Genomic DNA, 23,903 nt, shown 5'->3' on the forward strand with positions numbered 1-23,903 from the left:
ACTAATAATTAAAAAAAACCGTTATTTGGCAGCGGGGCGGACCGCTAGTAATAAATATACCGATCGGTTTTTTTTATCTCTGATTTAGTCATAACTTTCACACTTTGTGTAATACATGGTATGTATGAACCATAGTTCATAAATACCTACAAAGTGTTTTAATTGTATATTTGAAATTTCTTCCTCAAAATGGCAAAAAAACAATGGAATCGCTTGTGGATGTGAATAGTGAAATGATTATGCATATTTTTTCCTCACGGTAAATAAATCATTCCGATAAACTTTATCTACAACCTGCGTTTTCTGAAACGACTCCACTGAGATCGGAACTTTTAGAATGTTCACTATATCATCATTCCGATGTAACGCTAATTCACCTGAGTCATTTTAGTTGCGTAGACATATCTATGGAGTCTGAGTACCAATTGTCGTTGTTTTTAAGAGTCCTTTAAAGTTATTGCTAATTGTCTTACACCCCACATTACTTACAATGTTGGTACCTCTGCATATTAAAATTTAGAATTAACGTCGGAATGTGTTGGTCCCTTTCTACAACCGAAAACTTATATTGTGCAAGGTTTTCAAACCGGCTGTGGAACCACGTCATCGTAGGCAATCAAACGTCAACACAGTGCAGTGATTTGTTGGACCTTATGTTTGACTCCGACAGTTCCTGTATCAACTCGGATGTGGAGCTTAATTATGTAACACTGACAACTGACAATTTCCATGGATAAGGAATTTTCTATAAAATAATAGTTCTAGCACTGTTACTGAGATTGTAATATTAAAAATAAAATGTATGTACTTATAAATATATACATTGCAATTTCTAACATATTAATAGGAATACTATATTTTGTATGTGATATAGAAAATAGGAATTACAATTAAGTGTCAAACAAACAGCAACCTAGCTAGTTTTTATCTTTAACTGGAGGTGGATGTCTAATAAAATAATGTAATGCGTTATAAACTAGATGTGGTGCGACATTATGCAAGGGGTGAACTCTGTTCAGTTCGTTGCGAGGAGTGCCCACAACAAAGGGATCGCCCGCACCGGTTCCGTGCTGAGCCACAGACAATCCGCTTAATGCATAACAAGTGTGGTATATATCTCGGAGTCTATAACAAAAAAAAGAACACTTGTAGACTAAACAAGCTTATGTACATAACGTTTAATTACAAAGATTAACGATTGTATACAAGGCCTTCATATAGAATGCTTTGTATTCATTATTTTGAGTTTTCCCTTGTGACGGCAGGCAAAGCCGTTTGAACTCTGCTTTATGCTTTAGAACGTAGAAACAATTTACATGTTGGCTTTAAAATGATGCAACAGTAGTGCATGAATAGACTGAAATTGTAAGTGAAAAAAAAGAGACTGACTGGTTTTTTACATTCACAAATTTTTATGTGCGGAGCCAACTTCATAAAGTGTATTATAGTTGGAGAGTGATATATGGTAGTGAAATTACTGAGAATGGCGGCATAATAACTTAATCTCCAAGAATACATGTGTGCCATGTGCGGCATCACATGAAGACATGATGACTATGCTACTCTTAAGGCAGTTTGTTGCAATTCCAGTTACAAAAAAAAGAATAGACAACATAAGCCTTAGTTCTGTAAGTACTTACTTTCCAGGTTTGTCAATAAGACCACCATCGCGAGCTTGGCAACAAATGAGTATATATTCTTGTAAGGCACCTTGATTGAAAAACACTGTTTCAATAATTTCTTTATTGTCTGAAAAAAAACAAAAGCTTTTTACTTACCGCGCAATACACATAAATACAAATACGTATATACATCTGATATGGTGTAGGTAGTTTAATTTTTCAAAATGTTTGTCAAGTGGAGTTATTTAGTATAAACGGCGTATATTAGAATAAAATGTCAGACAAGATTAAACATACCTACATTATTAGGTAGGGAACCATAACAGACTGTGTTATGAACATAAGCAAGAGGTACTGTTAAACAGTGAACCTCTTGCCAAGTCATGCATTTTGGAGAAAAAGGACAGAACCAAATGAATAGAATCGCATATTAATATCAACAAAACATGATAGTCTATGTACAGCTAAAACCCTCTTGTATATCTTTTGTTATCACATACCTCACTAACACTCCAGTATAAAGTTGATTCTCATTTACTTATATAAGATATGGCTTGTCAAGAAAGATAACAACAGACTTTAAATGTTTGTTACATACCAGTGCCAAGGAACAAACGACGCCATAATGTCACAATTTCAATATAGTGGACAGTTTTAATTCGAAAATTGTTAATTTCATATTAAATATGTAAAACACTGACTATCTTCTTATAAATAAAATAACTGTAGCTATATAGTTATCCCACTGAATTTTGATACAATAGCAATCTTTTTTAAATACTATTTTATTCTGTGACAACTATAGCCGAGGGATTATTAATAATAATGCAATAGTGTAGTAGCAAGTAGTGAACATATTGCTAACAATGTATTAGATCAATTTCATTATTATCATCATTTAGTCCCCCAAACCAATATATATTCAATAGTTCTATATATCAATATAACATACCTAACATTGCGGAGCCATGAGAATATCAATTGAAAACTCTAGTAAAAATATTCTCAATTTCATATACAAGTCATATGCAATTTGAAATTGCATATGACTTGTTTTTATGTTTGTTTTTCCCTCTTTCGAGGGATGTTGGCACAAATTGTGCAGAATGTGAACACAGCAAAAGCAGTCTTGGGGAGAACAGTATTGTATAATCAGAATAAGTCATCAGTCAATCCATCTGCAAATCTATTTGTATGATCCCTTTGACAGTCTTAAAAAAATTCAACATTTGAATTGAAGACCTTTCAGATGTTTTTGCTATAGCAGGGCTAATAGCCAACCTCACCTTTAGTTTCAATGGCATGAAGCCAACAGTGTGTGTATGTAACTAAAATATTGAAAGTTGAATATGTTACAATTTTGAATTTGTCATAGTGCCATCCTCCACAAAACATTTTAGGTCATATATAGGTAATATAATATATACTCATTAAATATCACACTTCTTATTTTAGCCTAAATCTCCACACTATTTAATACATACCTATTATGATTTTATTTTGTTCTGTAAATCAGTTCTACATTACATTATTAAAAATATAGTATAAAACTACCAATTACCAACTTCTTTATTGTGATAAGACCATTGACATATTAATAGCTTTTCAGTTTCTACTACAAAACAGTTTGAATTAAATAGTACAAACTAAAATATTCATAAAACAAAGTTTTCATAAAACATAATTATACTAACCTTGAGAAAGAATTGCACTAATAATTGGAAAAGCTGCTCCTTGCCAAAAAGAATAGCAGCCATCTACAAGTTTATTTGTTCTCCCTTGGAATCCACCCTCCAGACGCATTTGACGATTCACACACCAACGTAGCAATGCATCAACATCACACAGATTAGATTTATTCAGTAGAGCTAGTGAAGCAATACCACAAAATGCATAACCTCCATGTGCTTCCATGCCTGGACATCCTGCAAACCCTCCTTCATAAGTTTGGCAACTAACTAGCCACTCCGCTGTCTTATCAAACAAGGCATCTGTATATATGTTTGTAATCTTGGCTACACTGAGAGCACAGTATACACCTCTTATATCTTGCTCTCCACCCTTATGTAGAGCAAAAGAGCCATCAACATCTCTAAGTGTCCATAAAAACTTCTGTAAAGAACTTCTATCAATAGAGTCATAGGCTTCATCAGTTCCAATAATGCTAAGGGCATTAATTGCAGCATATGTTGTACCGAGATGAGAATATTGCCCAGGTCCACCACCATACCCACCCTCTTCATGTTGGCAATGAGATAGAAACTGCACAATATGTGACATAGTCTCAGCATCAGGCAATTCATTAAGTAACCATAATGAATGTAATATCCAGTAAACTAACCATGTTCTACTGGCATCTAAGCATTCATAGCTCTTATGTAACCCTTTTAGCCAATTATTTAATATTTTACTATGTGCATGCCTGTTCAATTTTGGTAGATCTGGATTAACTGAGGCATTTTTCTCAAATTGTTTAAAAATATTAAGTACCGTAGTTTCCACATCAACCTAGAACAAGGAAATTTATAGAACTCATCAACTTAATGTTGAATATATTGAATTGTTACCAAAAGTAACATACATTTAAGCAGAAGAAATTGTTAATTTTGATAATTTTTAATTTACCTGGTCAGATGATGTATCGGTAACTATTTTATCGGTTTTAAAAACTTCAGTAAAAATATCTTCAAAACATCTTATTTGATTTTCCATAATGTATTGCATTAACTCTATGAAATTTAATCATAATATTATAAAATGGGACAAGCTGTTGTATATTGTTTATTGAGCCTGATTCCTTTGATAAAAAATTATTAATTAGAGATCATATGAAAGAGACTACTATAAATTTTAAGTATAAATAAATTAGACTAAGACTATAAATAAGCAATTGGAAATAACCACAAAGCTTCAAAGGACAAAAGCAAGACAATCGAAAACTCAGTTTCAGCAGACATGCTTGTCAGACGTAACTAATGACACAAATCACAGACCAGACACAAATTATAGAGCACAACTTAGAGATGGCAAAACAGATTACTACGGATGTCACTGTCAGGAGCTTTTAAATATGCTCTGTAGTACTCTGTAATGTCTATACCTTTGGTCTGTACGTTGTGTTCATTGTGATCCTTACAGATCAAATTTGTTGTGATCAACACAAATAGCACAACTCTTGTATCTGAATTGTATTGTGGTTTACGTTATCATTACCAAATTACTCCTCCAAAGTAATTCAAAATGATGCCTGCAAGAATCGGTAATATGCCTATTTCATCAGAAAATCCCCTAGGGCTTTCATGGCACGACTCGGCTTGGATTCCTTTATTAACTCCTTCCAACATAATGGATTATTTTTCTGAGCGCTCTAATCCTTTTTTTGATCGTACCTGCAACAATGAAGTGGTAAAAATGCAGCGCTTGAGTATGGATCAATTGCAGTAAGTTGACATACCAAATCAGTACCCAAATTCTTTGGTTGTTTCTTCATATTTATACTTATATATTTCTATGCTCATTGTTTTATTTTATCTATTTATATTTTACAGAAATATGACAGGTTTGGAATACATACTGCTACACGTGCAGGACCCTATTTTGTATGTAATTCGTAAACAACATCGATATGGACCAAATCAAGCTACTCCATTAGCTGATTATTACATCATAGCAGGCATTGTTTATCAAGCCCCTGACCTAGCAAGTGTATTGAACTCTAGATTGGTATGCATTCATTTATTGTAATTATTATACTATGGATAAGACTATGTATATGTATTTATAAAAAAAAAAAATCTATGTATTTGTATCAGTTATCTAGTGTCCATACCACAAGCTTTAGCTAGCTTAACTTGAGCATCTAGTCTCAAATAAATGTATTTAAATTTTTGTGATAATTGAGTTCTTAAGTGTGTCAAAGTAAAATAAGAAAAAAAATCACTTTCACATTTTGTAATAGAATTGAATTATCTATATTTGTATATTATTTGATTTTTTATTTTTGAATTATATTTGTTGATATATATATTTTTTTAATTATATCAACAAATATAATAAATATTACTCTTTTATTTATAGTTGTCAGCAGTGCATCACCTACAATGTTCTTTTGAAGAGACTATGTCATACTCAAAATATCACCCTAGCAAAGGTTACTGGTGGGATTTCAAAGCAACAAAACCAGGTAGGAAAATTATTTTAATTTCTATACTTTTTAATTTTTTTATATCAATTTATACAGCATTGTAACCCTTTACTGAAGTAGTCTATGTAAAAAGTGAATTATGTGGGTACCTCTGTCTACCTATTTCAGCCACCCGGCCGGTTACTTTGTAGGCTATAAGTTGTTTAAAGGCAAATTACAGAACAACAGGCAGAACATCATAATCCAGTCCAGAATGCAATAATAATAATCTAGGGACAATTCACACAGCGCTATCTAGACCCAAGATAAGCTAGCTACAGCTTGTTACGGGCACTAGATATCTGATCTAAACACATAATTTAGTTTTTCGTAAATGTATATTATACATATCCAATCCAATATCTATAAAGTCTTTGCCAAAATCATATTGAATCGTATTACGAAATAACTCGATGAACATATACCAATCGAACAAGCAGGATTCAGATCAGGTTTCTCCACTGTAGATCATATGCACACAATAAAACAAATAATTGAAAAATACAAAGAATACAGACTTCCTTTGTACCTTGCTTTCATAGACTATAGTTGGGTGTTTGACTCTCTCGAACATAATGCTATATGGCAAGCCCTCAAGAACCAAGGAATAGAGAATAAATATATACGACTCATAAGGAATGTATATAAGAACAGCACAGCATGCGTCAAACTTGAAACACTAGGGGAAGTCTTTCCAATTAGCAGGGGCGTTAGACAGGGTGATCCTTTATCTCCCAAGATATTCACATGCGTTCTTGAAGAGGTCTTCAGAACATTTGATTGGGACAATGCAGGTATTGAAATAGATGGAAAAAAACTCAATCATTTACGATTCGCTGATGATTTGGTACTCATGACAGATAGCCCAGAAACTCTACAAATGATGCTTGAAGAACTTATAAAAGTGAGTAAAGAAGTCGGGTTAACAATAAATAAGACAAAAACTAAAATAATGACCAACATAAATTAAGTACCAATCAAATTAGAAAAAGAACATATAGATTATGTAACATCATATATTTACCTTGGACAACTCATCTCAATAAAAGACCAAATGGAACAGGAAATAGAAAGAAGAGTTACAAGTGCATGGAAAAGATACTGGACATTGAAAACTATAATGAAAAGCAAACAATACCCCATTAACTTAAAAAAGAAACTTTTTAATACCTGTATCTTACCAATACTAACATACGGATGCCAAACATGGGCAATGACCAAGAAAAATATGCAAAAACTTGTAACATGCCAAAGTAGTATGGAGAGATGCATGTTGGGTTATAACAGGAGAGATAGAAAGAGAGTGATGGACATAAGAGTTATCACAGGTTGGAATGAAGTTACGAACTAAAATAAGAAGGTTGAAGTGGAAATGGACAGGTCACACACTAAGGGGAAATATGAGATGGACGAAAACTGTAACTGAGTGGATTTCCCGTCATAAAACGAAACGAAAAAGAGGAAGACAGTACAAGAGATGGTCTGATGACCTTAGAAAGATTGCCGGCCCACTGTGGCTCCGATTGGCAAAAGATAGGAACACATGGAAAACGCTGGAGGAGGCCTTTGTGTCTATAGGACACGTCGACTCAGAGACTGATGTGCAGAATTAGAAGTAACATAAAATGTATATATAACTAATGTTTCTTTTATATTTTAAACTTTTAATCAAATATTATGATAGATTGTATAATTTTGTGTCAATTAATAAAGGCTTTGAATTTGAATTTTAATATTATACATAGAAAACACCCATACTGATATAAACAATCACACTTATGAATACAAATGTTTGTACCATATGAGGATTTGAACCCGCAATAATCCGAAGTAAGGAGGTGTGCTAAACTGCTAGACCACAAAGGCCGGCAATGCATGATTAGTATTGAGTGTCACATTATAACGTGAAATTGGAGTGCTGTTCACATATAGTATATAGGTGATGTTTACGGCTTCCCCCTTACCATTAAGTAACATTAGCTGTTCCAATTAATAAAAACCTATTAGTATGTCATATTGTTCCCACATTACAAACAAATGCAATTATCATAAATAAATGAACAAATATAGTCATTTATCTCTACTTCCAGGTTTAGGGCCATTTAATGCGAACCAATCAGCTCCTAAAGAAGTATCAAACACTCCAAAGGAAGAACCATCAACATTGTTCCAACGTCAAAGAGTAGATATGTTGCTAGCTGAACTTGTTAGACAATTTCCTTTACCAATAGCACAAACTACACCCAATCAGGTAAGAATTGTAGTTGTCCTGGAGACATGTCTATGCATTTACTTGCACCATAAATTATAACATTTGAACATATTTCAGTGAAAAACCTCTACTAACCTTGTAAATTTAATCATGTTTATGCTTAATTTCAAAATGACATTAAAAGTTCTTAGAATATTAATTTCAAAATTCCAGCGAATTTGAAAGAAAAAAACATAAATTTGTTGAAAACTTTTATAAAAAAGAAATATGTTTATCTATCAGTTTAGAATATAATACTAATTATTAAAAAGTAATAGCTGTATATAATAATAATCTCAAGACAATTCACACAGCTCCATGTATGTCTATATAGATAGCCTAGTAGCGTAAATCTGCGTGGGTACCTCTGTCAAACCTACTTTGACGGCGGTTAATATAGGTGAAATAAGAGTAGCTACTTAAGTAGTGACTCTGTGCAAAGTTACGAAGATTTTACTACCAGGAGTGAGTCCTGGTAGTAAAATCTTCTATAATGCAGATAAAAAAGAAATTGGTAGAAAAAAATGTCTATAAAAAGGTTACAGGTATATATTGTTTATTCCTAATCTTGATATACCATTAGATATTTTATAGGTGTACTATTTTTATCAGTGTCCCAAGACCCTGTAGTTATTTATTGGTATCAACTTTTAGATAAATGGTGTAACAATAAAGAGTGAAAACCAAAATGATAAAGAAAAAACATCAGATAATGGCAATGTGAACAACATAACAATAAAACAAGAACCAGTAGATCCAAACAGTGCAGATATTACCAACGGCAGTATGACAGGACATGCTGAAATTAAAAGTGAAGTCAAGCAAGAAAACATGAAACCTCCTCCAGAAAAAAAACCAAGAACAGTCTAAGTTAGGTACTTAGAGTGTTCTTGGTTTTTTTATTTAATTTATTATTGTAAATGACAAAGTAGTATAGTAGAATAATATTTTTTAATATATTAGCTTTAGATTATGTATAAGATTATTAAGATTAGATCACTTAAATTAAGTTGAAGTTGCTGTATTGGAATACAAAGGTACATCTACCTGTACACATTAATTTTTCTTAAGAATTATTAATTTTTTCTATTAAGTTTGGAGTTAAATTCGTTATTATTGAAGCTAGAAGATTGAAACTTATTTTCGATGCTGTTGATTAAATATAAATGAATATGACATACTAAGTTTGGAAAAATCTTACCCTTAGGGGGGTAAAATAAAATAGGGCTAGATAGAGGCTGTTGATTAAATATAAATAAACAGGCCATCAAAGTTTATTAATGTTACCCTTAAGAGGGTAATATAAAATAGGGGATGAAAGTTTTTATGTAAATTCGTCATTTTTGAAGCTAGAAGCTTGAAACTTATTTTTGAGGCCGTCGATTAAATGTAAATGAATATGACATTCAAAGTTTGTAAAATATTACCCTTAAGGGGGTAAAAAAATAAAATAGGGGATGAAAGATTTTAGGTAAATTCGTCAGTTTTGAAACTTTTTCCATTGGCTTTTTTGGGTTAGTTTATAAAATACCCCACTAATATTATAAATGTGAAAGTAACTTTATCTGTCTGTCTATCAGTCTCACTTACACGCCAAAACTACTGAACCGATTTAAATGAAATTTGGAACACATAATCCAGACCCTGAGAATGGATATAGGGTTTTTTAAATGTGGAAAAGGGTTGTATGGATATATCGCCATTTTCAAAGAATGACTGATTTTTAGGCTGTTGATTAAATATAAATAAAGAAAAATGGGTTGTATGGAATTTAAAAGAGAGTTAAATATTTATATGGAAATATTGTCATTTTTAAAGCTAGAAGCTGGAAGTTTAATTTTTAGCCTATTTATTAAATATATATTAAGAACAGAGTTATAAGGGGTTGAAAGAGTTATGTATGGAAGTGTCGTTATTTTTGTAGATGAAACGATGAACTTTTTTATATGGTTATTATTGGGTTAGGTCATTAAATATTGTTTTTATTATTTGGTCAAGATAAGGACACGCGGACGAAGTCGCGAGTACAGCTAGTAAATAATATATTGAATTATTTTGTTTATTAAAAAATTCCATTATGTTGCTCTTCCTGGCCTGACAAACTGAACTGATGTAATTTTGACTTGCTATTATTACACATGGAGGTTCCACTACTACAACATAAAAAATTGGTGAAAGTTATAAAGATTGTATACTTTCTCTGTTATTTTATACAATCTAATAAGGTCAAATTAGTCAGTTTATGATCAGTTAGTGGAGCTTTACAGCTTTATTTCATCTTTACAGTTAAGTAACTTTTAAAAATAAAACATTATAAGTGAATTAATAGCTTAAATTTATAATAGAAACTCCAAACTTACTTTAAACATACTTTTCCATGTATATTTGTTTAACTTTAAAACAAATTATTAAATGCCAATAAAAAAATATTTCTCGCCTACCTTATGTGCATACATAAGGTCTAAAAATAAAAAATATTAATGTGTTTAATGTATTTTATTGTGCACTAAACTAGCATATGTATGTTGTATCACACAGCATCATTGTATTTTGTAAGTTAAAACCAGAGGACAGAAATTCTTTCTTATCAACAAAATGTGTTAAATTATAGAAAAAAAAAAAATATTTCTAAATCAGCAGAATTCAGGGAAATAAAATTAATGTTTTTCTATGGAAAAAATCAATAGTAGACAACTGATCCATATCTGACCACCTGATCACTCATCACTATGTATATTATACTTTAATTTAGCCAAACACCATCTGTCATTTGCATAATTTGTATTAGGTAACAAGCCCGATGATAATTATACCACTAATTTCATGCAACATGCTAAGAAAATCACTGCTAAGATTCAGCTAAAACCACCATTATACAAACAGTAAATGGAAAGAAATTTAATTTCACATTGCCCATCAGCAACTACCCCTTATTAAGATTACTGTTATGCATGTAAACAATGGATAATAAATCAACTTATACTTATGTTATTATTATTACTAAAGATACTTATGTCATTTTTATGAATGCTAAATAGTTCTGCTTCCAATCTCAACCAAGTTGTATCTTTTAATTACTACTTATCCTAGTTAAATAAGTTGGAAATGGTTTAACACCAAAAACCCAATGTCAATGTATGAATTGTAATTAAAACAGGTTTTACTTGCATCTGAAAATTTACTAAATTACAATATTTTTCATTCAAGATAAACTGGTATTGACAAAAATTCATCAGTTCACCAGTGAACTGATAATGAGCATCTGTTTTGTGAGACAAAAACATAGTGGGTACAGATTTTAATTTAAAATAAATTCTTTCCATGTTTTTATACATTTATATTCAATAATTTTTGTAAAATTGTCTTTAAACAGGTTATGGTCATTAAAATGGTTATTTGCTCTTATTACATATAATTTACCGTACTTAGATGTAGTATATTTTATGAAATATAAAATACAGGAATAAAAGCCTACCAGATGTTTTCTCATATGAAAGGGGGACTATTTCACCACAAGGTTGTCATTATCCATTTGATTCTACATCTCTGAAATATGACATGATTTCATCATTTTTCTCTTTCTGAATGTTACATAGATTTACTATATTTTCTTGAGTAGTAGCATTTTTTAAACATATTTGGCAGTTTATCTTTTTTGGATCCTTTAATTCTTGCAAGTGAAATGGCTGATCCTGTATTCTGAAATATATGAATTGCAAAATGATACTTTACAAATAAAACAAAGTTAGAGTAATTATACTAACAGCAGAATTTCTTACCTTGGATTAGCTTGATTAAATCCTAAATTTAGTCCAAAACTTAATCCCTGTTTATACCCAATATTGAAACTTGATTGAAATGTAGCATTTTGTCCATTTGAAGCTCCGTCCATGTAACCCATCTGTTACCAAATAATAAGTAATAACTAATTTAATTTACAAGGAAGTAGTAACTATTTACTAATAATTTTAATGAGGTTAGTCACGGAAGTAATCAGTTCCAAACATCATTAGTAGTAGTAGTAGGATAGATTCTACCCCTAATTATAATTGGAATGTGGATAATATATTGAGGACTTATAGTATACAATTAATAATACATATATTTGTGACTTCTATGAAGATATTGACTATTCTTAATGGTAAGATCTATGTGGGCTACACTTGTGTACTTTACTTACACATTATCTATAATTCAGCATATGTAGAATTGTGCTGATTTAAAAAACTTACTTTTATAATCGGGTCTAGAGAACGGGAAAATGATTTGGCAGATATATTTCCACGTTCGTCACACATATTTGGTCAGCAGAAAATAAATAGACAATACTAATGCAATGTTTAACATAGGTTACATTTACAATATTGCATACAATTTTCTACATTTAAACTTCATAAGAATTTTAATTTAGTTATTTCATTGCGACAAAACTAAACGACTAAAATATATTTTTTAATCCGAGAGACTAAATATATTGACAGGTGTACAAGTAAATGTCAAATTTTCAAATAATGTTACTACCTTAGACCTTAGACTCGGTTACCACTTATAGCGGAGTAGTACCTGCGATATGGATTTGTTTAATCAATAAACCAAGTTTAACTGCCTTTTTTATAAAACGAATAACCTAGTGGTATCCTAGATTTAAAAAACATCCTTAAAAAATTGCTCTTTAAAAGAAAAGTACTTGCTTGGTAGAAATTATATGTACAAAAACTACTAAAATACACTTTTGTGGTGATTAATGCAAGAACAGTAATTAAAACACATATACACGTACGTGAATTCTAAAAATATTTTGTAGAAACATCGTAGAAAACTTTAAAACTAATCTCTTGCGTCTTTTATTGCCCATAATAACATTAAACTTTAAAACCCATGATCACTAATTCCGAGTATATTTAAAATTTAACCCGTTCCTTCCATTATCCCGTCTCGTTTCCTGTTTTTAGTGGCATAATAGGCAACACTAGCCTCTTGCTAAAGAAAAAAAACTTGTTGAACTGTAGATCTCTTGAGTAGTATATTCTTTGCTGTAGATAATCTTTAATTTCGTAATGTCGGAATGTAAAATTATGAAGCTGGAAATATATAATGCAATTGTAGATGATTTTTCTATGCTAACTTCATTCAGCCGAAGGGCTGAAAATGAACTAAAGAAAAAATACAACCAGTAAGTGTCCTCTTTTTTCCGAGCAAGTGGAATTATATCATGCCATTTGTTTGCAAATATTAATTTTCCCATTATTGGCAACTACATCTTCTTCTTCATAGTGTTGTTGTTTTCCATGCCTCCCCGCACCTTACCTTTGTCAATAAAGACTATTATTCACATGTCTCGTGTTTTTAGGAACTTTGGACACCTGTGACTACCGTATCGCAGAAAAATGGTTGACAATTGCTATTGTAGTGCATTGCCATTTCAAATGTAGCATGTCCTCTGTAAATCAATTATATTAATATAATACTTTGAAAAGTTACTTGCTATGGGCTGTCTGATCCAGCTGATATCATTAAGGCTCGCAGTAGAACCATTCCATAAATCATTATATAAAAAAATTATGTCTATCCCATAAACATTACCAGTATCACATCAAGCATTCCATTGATACCACAGTACAAACCTTTACATAGAATCTTGAAGCTACAATTTATGTATGCCTTAAAGAGAAATAGACTTCTCCAAATAAAAGAACAAATCAATGTTATTTCACTATTGTTATTAATATTTTTGATATTTATCTATATGTAGATATTTTAATAATTTATTGCTGTATCCAGTATTTAATATTCCATATTAAATGTGAAAATAACAAATTATCAATAGTAATTTTAATAATGATCTCTTTTAGGTTACCACCATCTACTTTGGGAAGCATTATATCATTGTTAGTTCAGAGATCCATGAAACAGAGCTATAGAAAATCCCCAGTAATCTCAAGTAAATATCATGATTTGTATGAAGAACTCATGACAGACAAAAGTAAAGGAAATGTCATTATGAAGTAAGTAATTAATATCACACAACCACAGGCACAATAAAAAAATATTGATTCTTATTTTGAGTAAAATTACAAGTAGATGATCCAAATTCATACCACCTTTTAATCCCAATTTAAAAAAGGATGATGAGTAGGATCATATTTTATGTTTATTAAGCAAGATTAAAAAAGGTTTGGCTAATTGGACTTTTTTATTATTTTTACCTCAGAATTCTATTATAAACTGATTTGAGAAACATTTTTTACTTTCAAAGATATATATACTTTATTGAATAATTTCAATACTTAAATCTAAATAACTGGAAAAATTATGGGCATTCACTAAAATCCAAAAGGTCTTTTCAAAAGAGCTTACACATGATTACAATAATACAGGTTCATTTTTATATTCAAATAGGGAGAATGTAATTACCACCAGCAATATTAAATTTATGACAATAGAAAAATATCTGTAATCTATAATAAAGCAATGTAACATAGTACCATTTATTATATTTTCATCATAACTTGAAATATATGCAGCATCAAAAATCATTGTATGAAATTATGTCACCAATAAATTAATTTTTCAGGCTTTCAGATTGTCAAGGCGTAAGCCCTGCTTTATTTGCAAGATCACTATTACAGAATGTATATTCCGATTCAGCTATGGCCAAAAAATGTATAAAAGATACAACTCTTATAGAGGATAAGGATCTAGCCTATCAAGTATTTATGGTAATTTTGAAATATATAGTATATTGTCTGCCCTGTCTGAAAAACAGTGTCATTTATCAGTTCTAGTTGTGTTTTTAAACTCTACAGGAACATGATATTGAAATTTCCACATAAAATTCCATGCACATATGTCTAGCCATTTAGGAGGAGTCTGGTCAAAAACATGCATAAAGAGCCATTGTATATATTAAGATTTTATTTACAGTCTCAGCAATACAAAATAAGTAAAAAAAATAGTTAACAAATATACAACATATACTGTATGCCACAAGTGTCACATAATAGAAGTTGTTACTGAATTGTGTACTGTAGTAAACTGTAGCAAACTGTGTGATTTTTGCTCAAGGAGCAAAACTGATTTTTAACTATAGCCTTCATTGGTTATCTTGGGTATATTGTATATTTGTATTGTAATTATTATTTTTATGAATATATTTGTTTAATCTTTCAGGGTATTATGAATGATAATCAATATGGACCATATGCAGACATTATAAAACAGTAAGTATATGAATATATGTTGTCTATGGATATTAAATATGGATAGCAAAATCTAACTTATAAGACTTGTACAGGAAGGCTCCAAATATTATAAGTATGGAGTAGGGTTCATGATTTCTCGAGCTTTTCAATTTCTCGGGTCTCGAGAATTCTCGAGGTCAATTCCTCGGGTCTTCTCGGGTTGTCGAGAAATTTACATTTACGTACGTTTTATCATATTATTTGGTTCCAATAACGTCAAAAAATTTAGTGGTTTTCCTCTCAAATAAAAGTATCAAATTAAACTTTTATTGAGTATATTTAAAAACATTAATATTATGAATAAATTATTACTTTTTAAATAGAGAAATAATATTAGGTCCTTACATATGAAATTGGCGTTTTGTCGTACTGGCCACTTTGATCTCAGATATCTCCACTTTGGTTAGGAATTCCATTTCCAAATTTATACAGCTATTCACTTTGGGTCACTCACAGCATACAAAATGAAAAAACTTAAAATATCGCGTTATTTACGAGTACGAGTTCCGCTGTGGCACCAGTGCTACACGGTGCTAAATGGCTCGAAGTATTAATGATGTGTATGGCAGTGGTCTGGCAAAAGAAAACACGTGCATTTTTAGTTCCAACGTTTTCGTTCTGGAATTTTCGACCTGCAAAGCAATCTCCGTGGGCGGCCGGAATCCAAGACTGATAATGAAGAATTGAAGGCTATTGTGGAAGCGGATCCATCGCAAACCCGTCCGAGTTAGCTGCAGGCTGCGGTGTTAGTGACAAAACTGTTTTAATCCTTTAGCAAATTGGGAAGATGAAAAAGCTTGAAAAGTGGGTCCCTCATGAATTCAATGAAGTAAATCGACAAACGCGCGTAGCCTGCTGCGTTACATTAATCAACCGGCATAATAATGAAGGGATTTTAAAATCAAATCATTTCCTGTGATGGAAAGTGGATCTTGTACGATAATCAGAAAAGCTCATTGCAATGGCTAAACCCTGGCGAACCAACCAAATCCTGCCTCAAGCGAAAATTGGCTCAAAAAATGTTACTTGTGAACGTTTGGTGGACTATTTCCGGTGGCCAGACGATTACGGCAAATGTGTATTGTCAGCAATTGAGAAATCATGATGGAAAAGCTAGCTGCTAAACAACCGAGGCTGGTCAATCGCCAAGAACGCTTGACCACATACTGCACAACAGACAGTTACCAAATTAGAAAAGCTTCAATTGGTATGTCTAAGACAACTACCATACTTCCCGGACCTTGCTCCAACAGATTATCATTTTTTTTTTTAATTTGGATAACTTCTTGCAAGGGCAAAAATTAAACTCCGATGAGGCAGTCCAAAGTACAAAAACAACAGGCAAAAGTGCATAAATAGAAATGGTTCATACTTTGATTAAATAAATATATTATATTTTGAAAAAAAATCCTGCCGGTTATTTCCTTACAAAACGCCAATTTAAATTTTTAGGACCTAATTATTCAGACTTATATTTATAAAGACAGCACCATTTTTGGCTGCTTATTTAGAAAAAAAGACAACGTAAACAAAAATAGTTTCTACAAAATAAAAAACTAACATGAAAAAAAACAAAAAAGTTAATATCTTAAATTATTGCGCCGCCACGCAACAAAACAAAGGGCAATTTAATTTCTATATAGGTATATGATTTCTCGAATTCTCGACTTTTCTCGAGCTTGATTTCCCGGGAACAAAACCCATGAATTTCCCGGGAATGAACCCTAGTATGGAGCCTTCTCATAGACAGTTTTTATTTAGAATATTACATGATCAGAATTACATTAGTTTAAAACTAAATGGAGGCTATAAAATGGAAGTCATTAAGCATTGTCATTCACAATAAACTGAAATATTTTACTCTAACTAAAGTAATGTTTGAATTAAATTTGCAGAGAGTTTATAAAAGTTGTTTTTCAGATCTATTGGCCTCGAGTATGAGTTGAGGCTAGAACGAGAACTGAGATTAATGAATATCACATTTTCTGATGAAAATATACTCAGATCCCGTGGATATGACAAAACTCCAGATTTCAAATTAGATGTACCTATAGCAGTGGATGGTTTCATAGTAAACTGGGTTGAAAGTAAAGCTTTATTTGGTGATGAAGAAAATCACTCTGGGTATTTGAAGGAACAACTATCTTGCTACTGGAACAGGTTTGGGCCTGGTTTAGTAATATATTGGTTTGGATATTTAGAAACCTTAAATTCTAAACCAGAAGTTAATAACATGTTCATATTACGAACTAACTTTCCAGAAAAAGCAAGTATTACACAGTATAGAATTGATTTATAAAAAAATCTTGATGTGAACACTTGTGATTTGATTTGAAAGTAAAGGAGAAGGGAAGGAATAAAGATGTGTGACTGATGTCACTGATCTCAAGCTTGTACTAATAAGAATCCTGGAATGTATTATAATAATAATAAGCTCAGAACAATTTACACAGCGCCATCTAGACCCAAGTTAAGCTAGCTAAAGCTTGTTATGATAACTGATACAAATACATATTTTTTTAGATATATTTTGTTCATAAATATATATATTATATAATATACATATTATACATAGAAAACACCCAAACTGATATAAACAACTCATACTCATATTCATGAATACCAATGTTAGTGTCGTGCGACGAGACGAACCCGCGACCATCGGAAGTAAGGCGGTATGTTAAACCGCTAGACTACTAAGACCGTGAATAATTGTACGAAATTTGAAATAGAAATAGAAATAATCTTTATTCAAATAAACTCATTACAAGCACTTTTGAATAGTCATATTTTGATTCTACCACTCATTCTTCTTGTGATGAATCTGCATTCATTTATATAAAATAACATCATTTTTAATAGATGATTTTTTATATAAATACAGTATAACAAGTAAGATCTTTGGGGGAGGCCTATGTCCAGCACAGGACGTCTTCCGGGCTGCGATGATGATGATGATGATGAAGTAAGAGGCATGCGATAATCAACATAGAAATCGCTACGCACTCATTATTATTGTAATCAGATAATATTGTCAGTGCTATCGATTTAAAGTTTTTCTATAAAAACATTATCGTTAACGAATTCTTAAATTTTATAGTAAGCTTTTTGCAAAGGAACTGTTTTATTTGACATTTAAATATTTTTTCTGGCAGATTTATAACAGACTCTGGTATTTTATTGTAAAACCTTACGCAATTGCCATAAAACGAATTACTTACTTTAGCCAAACGACATTTAGGTAAAATCAGTTTGTTATTGTTACGTAAGTTTTTATTTTTATTTATTTATTTATTCATTTATTTCAGGCAACTAGGCCCATATTATAAATACCTTATAGACTAACATACATATAATATATTTAAAAACTAATACAATAATATTGTCTGTGTGATCACGGCACTGAAGACGGCAATCTGCCACGGTAGCGCCGATATACCACACCTTTCGGCCAGTAGTCCTCTTTCATGAAGGTGGGCAGCAAGTCGGTGGGGACCAGGGCCACAAACGCTTTGAAACTCGCGTTGTGACTCGACTTCAGCTGCGTTACCCTCAATGTAAGGTTACTCTTTGTACGAATATAATCGACAATGTCCTGCTCCTTAGTGGCGTAATGTAGACGGGACAGGTACATTGCCGTGGTCGGTGTAGCAGCACGCAGCAGAAAGTTGGGCCCAGTGAGTGCAGTGCCACAATGATTCCTATTGACCCTGTTTGTGCGCCCACTTCTTTTGCACCACGACGAAGCCATCATCGTCGCGGTTACCAGTGGCAGCACACGTAGGGTCAATGTTCAGTGCCGTTTTTGGCACACGCCGCTGTACTGAAGCAGTCGGTTTGCTAGCGACGACGGCGGCAAAATCTCGACGCTGTGGTTGCACCGAGGATTTTGTTAGCGCTGCTTCCACATGCAGCGGTATCGGCGCTCGCGAGCAGCGGGCAGGGGGCACGAGGGACGCGGCGACCGGCGGTGACACCACATCTGGTGACGTCAGTGTCGTCGCTGAAACCGCTGACTCCGCCGTGAACGCATCGCGGCATGCCCCACGGCGCGTGTTGATGTTCGTAGCGTCAAGTGCCCTAGTTTCTTTTCGCGAGTCGCGCAAACTGTCCACTTCCTTGGGCAACTCACTAATTATGTGCTCTGACGCATTGAAACGTAGCGTCACATCTGCCAAACTCTTTTTTAAGGACACGATATCCTTGAGTAAGCTGGTAACATCGACGTGATCAAATGTGACTGGAGGAAGTTTGTTTAAATCCTTCGCCACAAAAGTCGGCACGTCGTCTGGATCGGTCTCCTTCAGCAGCGTTATAATATCCTGTACGCTTTTTTGTGTCCCGTCACGTCTACGAGACACCATCTGATCAGTCTTATTTAGGGACTCGAAGAGCAGAGCCTTCGCTCTCGCGATGTCGTCCTGGCTGAAGTTGGACACACAGATCTGGACTGCACTTATTTCGTCCATTACGTCCAGCTTCTGCTGCAGGAACGCAAGGAGTTTGTTGGCCACAAGTTTGTCACACATGGCTGGAACTTCGACTAGCACGGCTTATGCCGCGCTGAGCAATTACGATATTAAATAAAATAATTATAATACGTGCACATCGGATCGCGCTTACACTGAAACATTTATTATTGGTGCATTTATTTGTATTATACTGATAATACGAATTTTATTATAAATAAAATTCGTATTTTCAGTAAAATCCATGCTAATACTAATATCTATTAGCATGGATGTATTGAAATTCATATATGTATTATGATTATTATAGTGATATGGTGGTTGATCTTTGTACCCAAATATTCTTTATATAAATTAAACCTATAGTAATATATTTTTTACTGTTGTAATAATTTTGAAAATTTAAGTAAATCAATATTGTATAGACCATATAATGTTGTACTTATAGTATATGCTGTGTACTATCGACAATGTAATTTTAAATTTAGTATATGACTAATGATTTACGTGGGTGTTTGATATGTTGTAAATACATTTCTTTAATGAGCCATTGACCGAGTAACATATTATGATTGTCGATCTATATTTAAATTGAGCACAGTATTATAAGTTGCATAAAATTAAATTAAAATTTATTGGAATCAAGTGCCTGTGTTTTATTGTACTGTGTTTTTTTTTTACTTTATTATTCTCTCGTAGTACTTGGACTAAATACTAAGCCACCTGTCAGATTCGAATGATCCTACAGGTGGTAGGGTGAGGACTAGTAACCACATTGCTAGTAAGATATGTAGCCTTGGTCGGTCGGTCGGTAGGTCTATTTCCATGTATCCAAAACGACGACCCATCACTACACTAAATTTAAACATAACTTGTGTGGAAATGTAAGCACACGGAAGAATGCCGAGTGTTGACAGAAAATGTACATGGAGGCTCAATTCAAATTTCTATTAACATTCAATAAAAATGTGCCTAAGAAACTAGGAAATGGCTAATGGCAACACAAATCGCCGGACCCAAAAGAAAATAATTAAAATTAAATACCTACTTGGTATTAATAAAAATATACGAAAATTTATTAGTGTATAGAACTTATTTTAGAAAACCTTAAGATATTATTTTATATTTTCATATTTTGGTCTAAATCGCATTGTATGCATTAATGCGAAATATATACATATTCGTAAACTAGAGATGTTTCTTCTTGTAATCTCTTTTTTTTTTCTTTATGGCTTGGCACGTCTGTGCATTTGCCAATATACAAAATTTGGGAAACAGTAGTTCAGGTAAAGGAAATTTTGGACGATAGGTTTAAAGGATCAGGTAAGTTGACAATAGGATTAATTATAAGGATTAGACTAAGGTACTACACTATACATATTAAATATATACAATATGTCATTATACTTATATAAGACCTTAATATATTAACAGACAACTATTTACATATGATATATTTATATAGAGGGAGTCATTTTTATATTTACAATTTTATATTATTACTACTTAGAAGAATCGAAATACTTTTATACACATCAATATCATTAAGATATAATAAAATTGGAATTGATGTAGGTAAAGGAATTCGGTGAGATAGATCATTAAAAAGGAATGATCATACAGAGGACAACTGAAAATGATATGGCTGAAGTCACCCACTTCTGTACCACAGCTACATATATCATTATCCACAATTTTTAGCTTAGCTAGATGTGCAGGAGAGCATACATGCACCAATCTCATTCTAATTATTGACGAAGTCACGTAAGCGAGACAGAGAACCCCCTCGAGTTACATAACTGCAGCAATTTTCTGATTTCTATGATAATAGGATAATTAATATTTGATTTAAATGGAAATTTTTGAAGAGTTAATAGTGCACTTCTGGAATCAGTACACACTATTGTTTGCTGAAGTTTCGTAATTAATATATATTCGAGAGCTTTGTAAATACCAAAACATTCACCAGTAAATACAGATGTTTCTGGAGGAAGTTTTATTTTTTGGACTATTTTATATTTTGAATGGTAAACTCCGATCCCAACACATCCAGTTGGATGATGTTTAGATGCATCACAAAAAATTCGGTGCCAATTCCGCCATTTCTTATCTACAGTTGAGTTAAATTCTATATTTGAGTCGTGATTTTTATGAATATTAAGAGGCCTTCACATTTTTTGGCATAAAAGCGGGGTGTTTGGGGTTCTGGTTCTAAGAAATTAAGAGCCGGATATACATTTTGATTCCTGAATTATATAGATAGATATCTAATCTTAAAAACAACATCTTTGAAATATTAATTTTCTCTTTATTAGTCTTCCTAATTTCTAAAATAGTTTATTCAAAAACGCTAAGAGACAGAAGTTTGGGGTCGTCGTTCATTAATAAACAAACATAAATTGATATGATATCTTTACAAAAACTTGATAATGACTTTATAAATTGAGACAGCATCGTCCTTTTTTATATTTTCAACTTAAATATCTAAAAAATTAATCATAATTAAACCCGAAATTTCAACAAAACTTTGCCATAATCATTTCTAATTTTCTCATAAATACAGCGAAATTTTTGAACGAAAAAAACATAATAATAAAGTTAATATACTTGTAAATTAGAAATATAAAAAAAATATATAAGTTTCTAAGAAAAAAATAGACAATAATAATAATTTACAGTTGTATAAATTCCGTTGTGCCAAAAGTAAATTCTTAGTGCTGCGCTAGCGCTCGTCGAGGTAGGACCTATGCTATTTTTACGACACCGCTACGATAAGACATTCGTAAACATTTGTCAGTGAACATTAGTATAGTGCGACATAACAATTTTGATAATTTAAGTAATATTTAATTAATTTTGCTAATACATACTTATTTCTACGAATATTAAGAGGCCTTTCACATTTTTTGGCCTAAAAGCAGGGTCTTTGGGGTTCTGGTTCTAAGAAATTAAGAGTCGGATATACATTTTGATTCCTGAATTATATAGATAGATATGTAATCTTAAAAACAACATCTTTGAAATATTAATTTTCTCTTTGTTAGTCTTCCTAATTTCTAAAATAGTTTATTCAAAAACGCTAAATGACAGAAGTTTGGGGTCGTCGTTCATTAATAAACAAACATAAATTGATATGATATCTTTACTAAAACTTGATAATTACTTTATAAATTGAGACAGCATCGTCCTTTTCTTCATTTTCAACTTAAATATCTAAAAAATTGATCATAATTAAACCCGAAATTTCAACAAAACTTTGCCATAGTCATTTCTAATTTTCTCATAAATACAACGAAATTTTTGCATAAAAAAAACATAATAATAAAGTTAATATACTTGTAAATTAGAAATATGAAAAAAAAATATAAGTTTCTAAGAAAAAAATAAACAATAATAATAATTTAAAGCTGTATAAATTCCGTTGCGCCAAAAGTAAATTCTCAGTGCTGCGCTAGCGCTCGTCGAGGTAGTACCTATGCCATTATACCCATCTGTCCTATCTTCTCTGAGACAAGCATAACCCGGTACCTTAAAAGTTGATATGGGTTTCAGCCATGTCTCCTGAAGGGCACAAATAAAAGGTTTATTTTTATTTAAAATATGAAAAAAAAATTCACTTTTTTTTATTAATAATACTACGACAGTTCCACTGGAGAACTTTGGCCAATGGAGCCATTGTTGTTGAAGATTTGAAGAAGAGCAGTAAATAGAGAAGCAGCGTTGGACGGTACAATAGAATTAGACTCAGTCAGCGATTTAATTAAAGCCATGATTAATTCTGTAAATTGATTTGGTAAATTCTGATCAGCTACAGATTTATAACCGCAGCCATCTGCAGGAGTAGGAGGATTATAATCTTTTAGTAATTGGTTATGCATGTTTACATCATAACCATGTGATAATTTTGGAGGTTGACGGGGTTTTTGTACAATGGTTTTTTTATATGACCTATTGATTATATTATATTAGAAGATAGAGTATTTTGGGGTTTAGTATTATTTAAATGTTCCGCAGTTATGATAGAAGAATTAGTTTTAACTGTGTCAGCATACGATTTTGTTACAGGACCATGCAATTTGCTGGCTTCTGCATAAGATATACAGCTTTTAGCCATAGTTTCTTTTATTGCTTCTTGTG

The 23,903-nt window shown here is 32.1% G+C and overlaps 4 protein-coding genes across 6 annotated transcripts; 2 read left to right on the forward strand and 2 right to left on the reverse strand.

The window, feature by feature from the left end:
- Positions 1-773: 773 nt before the first annotated feature.
- LOC131847776 (protein farnesyltransferase subunit beta) lies at positions 774-4,909 on the reverse strand. 2 transcript variants are annotated; one of them, XM_059197424.1, is made up of 5 exons: positions 4,836-4,909; positions 4,248-4,351; positions 3,317-4,130; positions 1,641-1,749; positions 774-1,125 (listed from the first exon to the last, which is right to left on the reverse strand). In XM_059197424.1, exons 2-5 carry the CDS (start codon positions 4,344-4,346, stop codon positions 918-920), a joined length of 1,230 nt encoding a protein of 409 aa, XP_059053407.1. In that variant the 5' UTR covers positions 4,347-4,351; positions 4,836-4,909; the 3' UTR covers positions 774-917. The 2 variants fall into 2 exon arrangements, with proteins under 2 accessions (XP_059053407.1, XP_059053406.1); XM_059197423.1 differs by lacking the exon at positions 4,836-4,909 and having other exon boundaries at positions 4,248-4,580.
- On the forward strand, positions 4,727-9,744 carry LOC131847777 (mediator of RNA polymerase II transcription subunit 6). The gene is made up of 5 exons (XM_059197425.1): positions 4,727-5,062; positions 5,171-5,345; positions 5,700-5,805; positions 7,896-8,056; positions 8,711-9,744. The coding sequence occupies exons 1-5, from the start codon at positions 4,863-4,865 to the stop codon at positions 8,924-8,926; spliced, it is 858 nt and encodes a 285-aa protein (XP_059053408.1). The 5' UTR covers positions 4,727-4,862; the 3' UTR covers positions 8,927-9,744.
- On the reverse strand, positions 4,922-12,550 carry LOC131847779 (uncharacterized). 2 transcript variants are annotated; one of them, XM_059197428.1, is made up of 4 exons: positions 12,289-12,550; positions 11,836-11,957; positions 11,532-11,755; positions 4,922-5,011 (listed from the first exon to the last, which is right to left on the reverse strand). In XM_059197428.1, exons 1-3 carry the CDS (start codon positions 12,352-12,354, stop codon positions 11,581-11,583), a joined length of 363 nt encoding a protein of 120 aa, XP_059053411.1. In that variant the 5' UTR covers positions 12,355-12,550; the 3' UTR covers positions 4,922-5,011; positions 11,532-11,580. The 2 variants fall into 2 exon arrangements, with proteins under 2 accessions (XP_059053411.1, XP_059053410.1); XM_059197427.1 differs by lacking the exon at positions 4,922-5,011 and having other exon boundaries at positions 11,289-11,755; positions 12,289-12,549.
- Positions 12,551-13,025: 475 nt separating this feature from the next.
- On the forward strand, positions 13,026-17,607 carry LOC131847778 (CDAN1-interacting nuclease 1). Its single transcript, XM_059197426.1, has 6 exons — positions 13,026-13,059; positions 13,090-13,229; positions 13,909-14,061; positions 14,631-14,775; positions 15,227-15,276; positions 17,218-17,607. The coding sequence occupies exons 2-6, from the start codon at positions 13,114-13,116 to the stop codon at positions 17,594-17,596; spliced, it is 843 nt and encodes a 280-aa protein (XP_059053409.1). The 5' UTR covers positions 13,026-13,059; positions 13,090-13,113; the 3' UTR covers positions 17,597-17,607.
- Positions 17,608-23,903: the final 6,296 nt, after the last annotated feature.

Source organism: Achroia grisella, unplaced genomic scaffold, assembly GCF_030625045.1.
Source record: "Achroia grisella isolate CSIRO2021 unplaced genomic scaffold, CSIRO_AGI_Agris_v1 utg540, whole genome shotgun sequence".
NCBI classification, from domain to species: domain Eukaryota; kingdom Metazoa; phylum Arthropoda; class Insecta; order Lepidoptera; family Pyralidae; genus Achroia; species Achroia grisella.

Bases quoted from the DNA above. Each gene is read 5' to 3' on its own strand.
- LOC131847776 (XM_059197424.1), bottom strand. From the start codon at position 4,346: ATGCAATACATTATGGAAAATCAAATAAGATGTTTTGAAGATATTTTT. The intron at 1,750-3,316 runs GTTAGTATAATT...GTTTTTTTTCAG, and splicing joins TAGTGCAATTCTTTCTCAAG to ACAATAAAGAAATTATTGAA. The intron at 1,126-1,640 runs GTAAGTACTTAC...TTTTTGTTATAG, and splicing joins CTTATTGACAAACCTGGAAA to ACTCCGAGATATATACCACA.
- LOC131847777 (XM_059197425.1), top strand. From the start codon at position 4,863: ATGATGCCTGCAAGAATCGGTAATATGCCTATTTCATCAGAAAATCCC. The intron at 5,063-5,170 runs GTAAGTTGACAT...TATATTTTACAG, and splicing joins TTGAGTATGGATCAATTGCA to AAATATGACAGGTTTGGAAT. The intron at 8,057-8,710 runs GTAAGAATTGTA...ATCAACTTTTAG, and splicing joins CACAAACTACACCCAATCAG to ATAAATGGTGTAACAATAAA.
- LOC131847779 (XM_059197428.1), bottom strand. From the start codon at position 12,354: ATGTGTGACGAACGTGGAAATATATCTGCCAAATCATTTTCCCGTTCT. The intron at 11,958-12,288 runs GTAAGTTTTTTA...ATTTGGTAACAG, and splicing joins CTCTAGACCCGATTATAAAA to ATGGGTTACATGGACGGAGC. The intron at 11,756-11,835 runs GTAAGAAATTCT...CATATATTTCAG, and splicing joins TTTAATCAAGCTAATCCAAG to AATACAGGATCAGCCATTTC.
- LOC131847778 (XM_059197426.1), top strand. From the start codon at position 13,114: ATGTCGGAATGTAAAATTATGAAGCTGGAAATATATAATGCAATTGTA. The intron at 14,062-14,630 runs GTAAGTAATTAA...TTAATTTTTCAG, and splicing joins AAAGGAAATGTCATTATGAA to GCTTTCAGATTGTCAAGGCG. The intron at 14,776-15,226 runs GTAATTTTGAAA...TTAATCTTTCAG, and splicing joins TAGCCTATCAAGTATTTATG to GGTATTATGAATGATAATCA.